The 10,484-nt window shown below is 40.0% G+C and overlaps 1 protein-coding gene across 1 annotated transcript; it reads right to left on the reverse strand.

Moving 5' to 3' along the window:
- Positions 1-209: 209 nt before the first annotated feature.
- Positions 210-7,871, reverse strand: LOC139959115 (avidin-related protein 4/5-like). The gene is made up of 6 exons (XM_071956705.1): positions 7,703-7,871; positions 5,332-5,414; positions 4,045-4,078; positions 3,496-3,618; positions 2,581-2,782; positions 210-1,069 (listed from the first exon to the last, which is right to left on the reverse strand). The coding sequence occupies exons 2-6, from the start codon at positions 5,407-5,409 to the stop codon at positions 919-921; spliced, it is 588 nt and encodes a 195-aa protein (XP_071812806.1). The 5' UTR covers positions 5,410-5,414; positions 7,703-7,871; the 3' UTR covers positions 210-918.
- Between the last annotated feature and the right edge of the window lie 2,613 nt (positions 7,872-10,484).

Genomic DNA, 10,484 nt, shown 5'->3' on the forward strand with positions numbered 1-10,484 from the left:
AGTAACTTGAGGAATTTATTTTCTAATTTTAACCGTCAACTATATACATCGATAATTCAGCAAAATATTGACTTTTAGTTTTTATTTTAAGTTTGCTTTGATTTTGAGCAAAACACATTCCTTTCCTAAAAGGTATGCCTATGTCCACATAGGCAATGCAATGTTGATTAGTCTTTATGATAGAAAATAAAGAAAGAAAGAAAATAAAATCAAATATTTGATGGTGTCCTTTATTGTGACAATATTTTCAAATTCAATACCTGCAGTAAAATGTATAGATTAAGAATTAAGTTTACAGTAGTAAGTGGTTCCAACTTTTTACTCATCATACATGAGGTGGATGCAGATACATTTAAAAAAAAACATCTTAATATGGTGGCATGTGGCCCTCGGGAATCTTTTCTAGGTTGAACCGATAAATATAAATATTGATACATTCTGAGGTGTTCCACTGTGGCCCTTAAGATCAACTTCGTGGCCAACCTTGACAGACGGGAAGACTAACGAGTTGTTTTGTTACGCCCTCACTTTATTGGAAGCCTACTTTAATATCGAAGGAAAGGGCTTGGTGTACGGTAGTCTGATATTTGTTAGGGCACTCCCTGCCTTTCTGCGGTTGGAAACATTCCTAATATGTTTATGTGCTAGTATAGGTTGATTACGAACAGAACCATGAATTCTTATCATTTTGTTGTAACCCCCTCTCCAATCCCTCATCCCAACCCCTGCCCCTTACTCTTAGCTACATTACTTGCTATACATGCTTCGATCACTGAGAATGTATCCACGTACATGAATACTCTACATGTGGCTTTTCTTACAAAAAAAAAATAGAAATGTTATTATTCCTGCACATAATTATGATCAGTAAACAGTTATGTGCAATGTATATCCTTAAATCATCGGTTAATATATTACTTAATATGTTGTAGTTTCGTCGGTGTCGTTGGCGCCGTTTCGTTCAAGTAAACGAAGTCTTTCTTTAAAATCTCGAGGATTGTGAGTGTTGTCGGAGCTCCGAGGACCTTGCGCCTGTTGAACTCGAGTGAAAGTATCGGAACCAGAATAACTACAGAAGAGAAGGAGGAGGTAAAAGGGAAGGTTTTAAATAATTATGTGACCAGTAGTTGTCTTTCTAGCGTATTTGAAGCTATTTTGTTCATTGTTTTCATATTTCTTTGTTCAATATGCTTTATGCCAGGCGCGGCGGAACGGAAAAATTATTGGGGGGGCTAATGTGTGGAGACTATCTAAGCGGAGCGCCACCATCGGTTGGCGCGGAGCGTACAAGAAAATTTTGTTTTTTTTCAAACCCCCAGATGGCCGGAAACGGCACTTCCCGAGTGTTTTATGCTGCGAATACCTAGCCCTAAAATATGGGTCTCAAGCCTGCAATTTCTCAGATTGCACGTAAAAGTCTGTAAAAACATTGTAATTTGTATATTCGATGGTGTTTTAAGAGAGTAGCTATTACTCGTAGTGTACTCGCAAAGACGTTTTTGAGTGTAGTAAGGGCAGTGGCGGAGCTAGGGGTATTGGTCAGGGGGGGGGGCAAGAATGGTCTGTAGAGGCGCTTTCGACACTATCTAAGCGGAGCGCCACCACAGGTTGGCGCGGAGCGTACAGAAATTTTTTGAGTAAAGATACTCCCTAGATTGCAGGAAATGACCCTTTCCGGGCCTTGCTAATTTGCAGATAAACGGAGAATAAATAGGTGTCGTCGCCATTTTGTCGGAAAATTACACCAACAGAATATGACAAATGTCAATAGGTATATGAGAGCGCAATAAAATAGTCAATAATCGCGAATAAGTAAAAAGTAGTGAAAAGCTGAAAAGGGCGCCAGCAGTCCATTTGAGTCGGTCAGGGGGGGGGGGGCGGTATCCGCCCCTGACTGTATATATGGACGCTCCGCCACTAAGTAAGGGGATGTTGGAGAACTGGCTGAAATGAGGTAAGTCATTGGCCTAAGACGAAGTTGTGTTACGCTTACCGGTACTCACACTCACTGCTTCCACTTTTCACGGGGCGTGAAGACGCGGTTGGGGTGACAATGTGGTCTATAGCCAGGGGACGGGCCGAGCGTCCCCCAGCAAATTATTACACCTATATAGTATACGTGTGCATCGGACAGATCGACAAGTATGCATTGAAAAATGGGCAGATGCAAGTTTCGGTGCCTTGGTAAATATTGGGGGGGCTTATCATGCATTTGCCCCCTCAACTTTTTCATTGGGGGGCTGAGCCCCCCCAAGCCCCCCCGGTTCCGCCGCCACTGCTTTATGCAAACCATTTGTTGCACCGAAAAATCCGTCAGAAAAACAAGTGAAAAGTAGTAAATAGAAAAGGCAAATATATATTTGTGACATACTCATAGTTGCAAGAAATGCCCATGCTAGGAGCTAAACAGTTACTTAATATTGTTCTATATTTACCAGACCTATATCCCATGTAGTGCACAGTGGTAAGATTGTCTCAACATGCGGTGTACGGATACAAGGTGAAATATAAACTAGAAAAGCATATGAATCTCTGAAGTTCTTATATCATATATATACAAAGCAATTAAGGCAAGCTTACACAGTAATGTCGTCTGTACATTGTCTAGGTACACTTCTATGAAGTACCCATGCGGTCGTCAGGGTGTCCACACCGTCACAATGCACACAGACCCCAGTCCAGCTGGTTGTTGAAGTGGTGTTGAATCCTTCCCATAGGACGGTGAAACCGAAAACTGTACCTTCCATGTTGGACCAACCTGTGATGTAGCTAGGGCCGTTACCTTGAAACGTATCCAAGACAAAGGAAGATAAAATTAAAAGAGAAATGAAAAGCAGCCCCAACATTCCCTCAATATGTTCCTCAATATCCTTCTCAGATACCCCCAAAGCCAGATCGTCTTAAAAGTTAACAGTAGCATACTCAAAAGTCCAATTCTGCTGGCAAAGATCCCAAACCTGGCCACCGGTTTTCTACCTCCCTCATCCTCACACCCCCTCCCTTCCACTTCCTTTATAGCTTCCTATGCCACTATTTGGTTGCATTGTCCGAAAGGTTTTCAAACTCCAGTGACGCTTATACTCACTCTAGCAGTGGTCCTCGTTACTAAAATACCGTAGTATACCAAAGTATTCAGTTTTCCTATTCATGTACTCGAATACTCGTCATTCGTTAATCACATTCGTATGATAAAATACACGTACTCGTATTAAAGTACTCGATTCTTGTTCAGAAAGAGAAATTTGTGCAGCACCTATAAAAATAATAATAAATGACCCTGCCAACATTCAGGCGAATATATATATTTTGGTTGTCCCTTCTGGCATCCCATAATATTACTCTACAATGTCTGATATGAGCATAAAAATCCGAAAACAGGTACCATGTTCAGAATTAAGAAGCTGCAAATAAAACACGTCTTTACAATAGGTATACGATTCATACTAACAATAAAGTGTTAAATAAAATTCGAATGGAATTTGGTATAACAATCACCTGCAGCACCATATGCAAATTCGACAGCGGTTCGGTATTCTCCTTTGATGTACCCCTCAGAAGAGACTTTAAGGTAAACCTCTGACCCTCTTTGATTGTACCAGAACCCTTTCAAGTTACAACCTGATGGTTAAGGAGGAAAACATGCTACGATAGGAATATTTTCGTAATAACGTTTGTTCTATCTGAGAATACGTATGTAACTATAATGCAAACTTGCAAAACGCTTGATTCTCCGAGTCAATGTGCAAGATACAAACTGCCTCTCTCTTCATGCACGAACACCACAATGTAATCACATCGACAAGTATAGGCTAATCTTCGGGACTCGATTGTGGGATTGGGAAGCAATGTTAGGGCAGGTGTAGACAAGACTATAATCCAGTACAATAATCCAATCGTGGGGGAGTTGACGAAATGGGTTTGGCGTGGGAGTTCGGTGTTTTTACCTCAAGATACGAGAACAGAGATATTTAAATAACATTTATGTCCATTCCACTTTTGTTTATGAAATGAAATGACCACCTGAAAATGAAATTACAAACTTACCTGTGTTTAACTCTTGTGTGACAGGGTTTACGACCTATAAGTAGAAGAAAAAAGTGTTAACGTACCTCACAAGCCTTATCGAAATATCACAGAGACATTGAATACATGGCCATTATACGGACTGTTTAGACAAACACATCACATACACATATACAAACATACACTTACCATATACAGACGCACATATATTCAGACGCAGGAAACATAAACTTACACTGATGTATCCAAGTTTGAAGATTGAAGATAATTGGATGCAAATTACACGCCATCACACTTGTTAGCTTCAAGTTCAAAGCTCTGATAGGTACAAAACGAATCAACTTTAAAGGAATTTATCTCGACGAAGAACATGTTGGATTTGAAAGTACACTTTTATCAGGATGTTTAAATTGTGGTGGACCTGTACAGGCCCAAATAAATTTGCATGTGAACTGTATTCATACGATTTTCGGCAAGACTTTTCTGGCTAAGCCACGCGCCAACTGATGGTGGCGCTCCGCTAAGATAACGTCATGATGGTTCCTTTTGGGAAATGGCCCACTCACTAGACTTTTCTTTAAAAAGGCCCAGGTATATACGCACATAAAAAAGCACCACTTTGTAACATTTGGACAATACATAATGTACATAATATAATCACTTGTGACTATTGTTAAAATGTGTTTATGGCTGACAAATCGATTGAGGGACCAAACAGAAGCAAACTTGAAGATTTCTAGATGTGAGTCCGCCCCCTGGACTCGCGCCGGGAGTTCGCTTCTCGACCCCATCAGGGACCCTAAGGAGGGCCCCTTGACCGATTTGCGCCAATTCGGTCTCGGTTTAACTACGCGCACACTACTTCAGTTTAATCCACGTACAGTCATTTATGCCCCCCTCCCCTTTTCAATTGAGATTGACGCCCCTGGTACAATCCTTTGTAACACAGAAGCTCCACCCCCCTTCCCCTCCTAAAACAAACCACGTTGACTGCAGCTCGAAGCCTTTTTGACTGAATCAATAATAAAAAAAAAGAATAGAAATCTACTATCTAAAAGCTTTGGCAGCAGAAAAATGACGACACGGCAATACTAGTGTCCCTTCGTAACACATTCAGTTATAAGCGAACAGTACTGAATTTACATGGCATAGCTCAAATAAACCCCATGCACTTACAAGCCCACCCATGCACTTATATAGTTGGAACCATCCGTTTTAGGCCCACCTATTGTAGAGTTATGTGTTGAGTCAACTCTGTCCAGTATATAGTCGAACGTTAAATTTAAGAGAGTTAATTTTCCGACTTACCGCAGTAGGACTACTTGAAGGGTCTATCGATTGTTCACATAGAACAAAGAGACAGTATAGATATGCCAATACGCCCATTGTTCCTATACAGATAAGAAAATAGAAGAAATATGAGACAAAAATATGATTATTGACGAATATTGGCACAAGTCCAAAGTTGGCATATGATATTAGGTTAATCTAATCGGAGGTGTATTTTCCTATGGTTGTAAAAGTATTTGAGGTCTTTTCTGAACAGTTTCCTTTTTTTAACTCACCTATTGTCGCTCTAGACGGGAGAGACCAAGAATGCACTTATTTTTTAATGAACTAAAGAAAATGCAGTTTCTAAAAAGACTTAGCCTTTACAGAAAACATCATAGTTAAGTGACGCCCTGTCACATGGCCACACATATTCATCTTATCGTATATATGTATAGTGCAGAAGATACATGTCATCGCTGACAGTAGCAGTGCGTGTTTCTGTACGTATATGTATATAAAGTCACAATACGACTCTCTGATCACTGCAGGTATATAAACACAATACGATGGCGACTTGTTGCATTCTTCCAGCTCTTAGACCCTCCTCACACAATATGAATCAATTTTAGGCATTTATGCCTATAATACCAGCGGGAAGTTTGAATGGAGCTCTCGCTGGGTATATGTGGTCCTTGATGATTAACAGGGTAAGAGACTATAGACATGAGCCTTTGAACAGTCGGTAAATATTGCTCATGTTTATTTAATACCTTTCGACATTCGGTGAAGTTGAAGTTCATTAATTGTCATTAAACTGATGGCTTCTTGCTTTGACAACTCCATACACTGAAGATGATAGCTCACGGTTTGGAGAACGGTAATAAACCTAGGCCTAAACCCACTACGAGTTATGTTATATAGACAACTTATAAACGTCTCGTTTGACAATTTGGGCAAATTTCTGATTTCAAGCTGATTCTCTCTCCAGTAGCATTACCGGACCCATTTATAACTCACTGTCTATACATTTTACTGTATGGTAGCGTAATATCCCGAGGAATATTAAATTAGGGACTGGAACAGACTTTGTATTTATTCAGTGTTGTTGCATTGCTCACATTCATGACGTCATACGGTCAGATGATCAACCCACTCGGTCCGCATGTTATTGTTTGGTCAACTGTTCCAAAGTGGTTAAAAATGTGCGACCCAAAATGCCAAAAAATGTCTATCAATAGGACCATTTATCAAATAAAAAACAAAACCTCAATACTTTCAGCTTTGTTTCATATTATATATTATGGAGAAAGAGCAGATACAATGTATCACGTGTGTTTGAGCCTCTAAGGTGGTTTAAATTATCGCTCCCCCAAGAACAATGATAGGCGCCTGATTGAAATGCGTGTTGCATATTGCTAAGCATGTTTCTATAGCAGTATGTTTTTATAGCAGCATGTTTTTATGCCTGACATACGTCAGTTTGGTAGTATTTACCCATCCGACCTGGATTTTGCATATTCATGTAATTAACTTACAACAGGACGTCAAAAACTTAAAAGCAGAAACTATTTGTTCTTCATGTTCCTAGACGCCACGGAAGGGGCAAATGATCACATTTTCGTGCCCCTGCAGACACCCTGTAACATGCAATTCGAGACTGCCCAACCTCCACATCTCCACATTCCGCTATATCGCTCATCTGTATATATATATATATATATATATATATATATATATATATATATATATATATATATATATATATATATGCATATATATATATATGTGCATATATATGCATATGAAATATGTTCACATTCTTACCTATAACTTAAAAAAAACTAGGCATTTACTTCAGGGGGTTGAAAATTACAAAAATAACACATTACATTCTAATTTGGAGCAGGCGATTAGCATCTCTCTATAGTTATAGGAGCAGCTGATTAGTTGTAACCATATATCCGATCTTAGAATGAAGGGGAGGGGTGGATCCATTTATGTGGATAATTCTCTGATTTAATAATATGTGAATATTTCATGATTTTATAGAAATATCGTAAAGTTATGAGTAAGGCAAAATGCAGCGCTTACAACTTCCTCCTCCTCCTCCCCTTCTCCTTCCCGGACCTAATACTCCTCGTTCCGATTTCACAAAGCTATCCTCCATTACTCCCATACACCTATCTTTTGACATGGGTGTACTCATGGATGTTATACAACAGCCTACATCCCGCTACAAACCACCCTTCAGCATTTCACATGCATCGACACCAATAAAAACTACCATCTTGAAGACGCATAGAAAAAGGCCATAGTCTACCTAAACCGTAGCCAACATGAAATTAAAATAAATCACCTAACTTAATTCTTGCAAAAAAAGAAACAAAAACAAAACAAGCTTGCTTACCTTCGGTGTGCAGCGATTCAAAAATGCCCAGATTATAGATAAAGTGTTTTAATTCAAATTGAGAAAGCACACATGTAGCCTGAAGAGGTAGCAACAGTGTTGTTAATGGCAAGATAACGTCGTGATTTAAACAAATCCCTACCAATGGATGGGTAGAAACAGATGATGACAGTTCAGAGGTTCGTTTGAGATCAAAGATCACCTCGTCGGGAGTATAGCAGAACTCGATGACAAGATTGTTAAAGTTGTAAGGACTGCTAGTCGTATTACGTGTATATGGTGAATTGTTATATGACTGAACTGGGTTGGTCTTTGTTCAAACGTAAAGTGATGGATTAGAGTCTTACTTACAGGGGGTAAGAAGCTTCCAAAAAGTAGGGGGAGGGGTGACAACGTCAGAAGGGCGCTTTCTCATTCCACAACCACCACTCGTTATGCTATAAACCGATACACACCGGCCATATCCCTTTAATATATATGATGTGTTAGTATGCTTTCAATACTATTTATTGAGATTGTTTATTGTTAACCATGCTACTAAAAGATATGGGATGCCATATTAAAAATAGCATGTACAGACTAAAAATAAGTAATTTATATAAAATATTACAAATTAACAAAGGCTTAAGATATCCAAAAGACAGTTCTTCATTTATTTGCCAGTAGGGCACATTTGCTATTTTGGAAAAAAAGTGGGGGAGGGTGCACGTACCCCCAGTGCTCCCCGGTTCCTACCCCTGCTTACTTAGTACGTAATACTCCGTTGGTTTGATACAAAAAATATAATCAGTATGTCGGACAATATTTCTGAGTCAGACCAGTCTATCCTACCCTTTAATCCAATCCATTGTATGCAGAGTGAACTACTATGGTAGCTTCCATATATATGTTTACGCGGTCTACTTCCTTTGTTGTTTCAACTGTGTGTGTTTTTGGAAAGGGTTATCTCTGGCGAAGGAGATCGTTCATTGTTTTAGTTATCTTTACTAAGATTGTAAGAACAGGTTACCATACAAAGCTTTATAAGTTCATTCTTTTGAAGGGAAGCAGATTTATTTGACCGAAGATATGCTTAAACACTGTTATAGTGAGTCAAGGAGCTCGAGCCACTACGCGACCGTGACCGACCTTCGCCGAGTTTGCCGCCATAAAGTACTATACATTTAGTACAGTGACTCGAGGCAAGGACTCAACTCGAAACATGCAATTAAATACGGGTAATGTAGTGACTTGACTTCCAATGAAGTAACTCGGTACAACTCTGGCATAAAATAGTCAAACATGCAAGGGCGGCGGAAGCATTTTTAATCTGGGGGGAGGGGGCACCGACATCAAAGGGCACTTTGCAGAAATTCGATTGGACTGATGCAGCCTTATATTTAGTACCCTTTATAACTCTTATTGTATCATCTTATTTGCGTATACACATCACTCCATCAACGCCCCCCCCCCCCTCAAGGAAAATATGCATACTATAGCACTGCAATATCCAATGTGAAAAAAATGAGGTAAAATCATGTTAGTTGCTAATGTAGGAATCTTCCGAATTAGAGTTTATTTCTTGTTAATATCTTAACAAATTTTGTTTCCATTCGAAAAAGCTTTGAGTTTGACCCACAGAAATTCAATAAAAGTCAGGGGCATAGCCAGGATTAGCAAAGTTGTATGCACGACTATCTGAGCGGAGCGCCACCATCGGTTGGCGCGGAGCGTATACAAGAAAATTTTTGGTTTTACAATGCCCTCAGATGGCCGGAAACGGCCCTTCCCGAGTGTTCATTCTGGTTCCCTGGCCTCTTGCTGACTTGAGACACCTCAATTTTTATGTAGAAAAAGGGCACATTTTTAACCTGAGGAAAAGTGGGGGGGGGGCACGTGCCCCCTGTGCCCCCCCGGTTCCGCCGCCCTTGCAAACATGGCCGCAGTATTTATGCCGCCGTACAATCTGGTGAGGGGTGGTTCAAATTGTGATTCAGACGACCACCCCCACCCCCACCCCTCCTCTACACCCGAAAAAATAGCAAATAACTAGAAAAGAATCACCAACCCATATCCATGTTCATATATTTTGATCGTTCAAATTACTTTAAAGTTACTCTCTGTTAAATCCTTCCATTCTCTGCTTTACACCAGTTTATAAGCTGAGGGGCACTATATCAGAAGCATATTAAGGTCACTAATTTGTAGTGCTGCCCAGCTTAATTCTAATGTCAGGTTGACCGCCGAGGGAAAGGAGGGGAGGGGGAGGGGTGTAAATACCCCGATGTACACAGGGGAAGAAACTTTATGGATGGGTGAGGCGAATCACGGATTTTATAAAGGCGTGGATGTGGCCCTGGGTTCGTTGGAACCGAATCCTATGCAGAGAGTATGGGGGTCCTCTCTTAAAAGAAGATTAGATTGTTAGACGTTCATTCTGAGTTATATTTAGACTTCAAATTAGCTCTAAAAGCAAGGTTGTGCTAATAATATAAATACTTAGAATGTTTGTGTGAGGTTGTAAATATGAAGGAAGGAGAGGGGGGGGGGCCGCCGGGACGCGTAACCACGAGGAGGCGTGTCCAATTCTTGTACGACTGAATGTAAAATAATCCTCGCCTAACGATGGATGTGGGGGTTTAGGAAAAAGGTGGCCCTTCGCACAAACACATTGATATTTATGAGGCTCAATCCAAATAATAAAAATCAGAAAATATTTTTTTCGAATTTCGGTATGTATTCCTCTGGATGGTGGATTTGTATTGTCTTTGAATGCATGTCTATGCAGACACAAGTCTATGCA

This window comes from Apostichopus japonicus, chromosome 3 (assembly GCF_037975245.1).
Source record: "Apostichopus japonicus isolate 1M-3 chromosome 3, ASM3797524v1, whole genome shotgun sequence".
NCBI lineage: Eukaryota > Metazoa > Echinodermata > Holothuroidea > Aspidochirotida > Stichopodidae > Apostichopus > Apostichopus japonicus.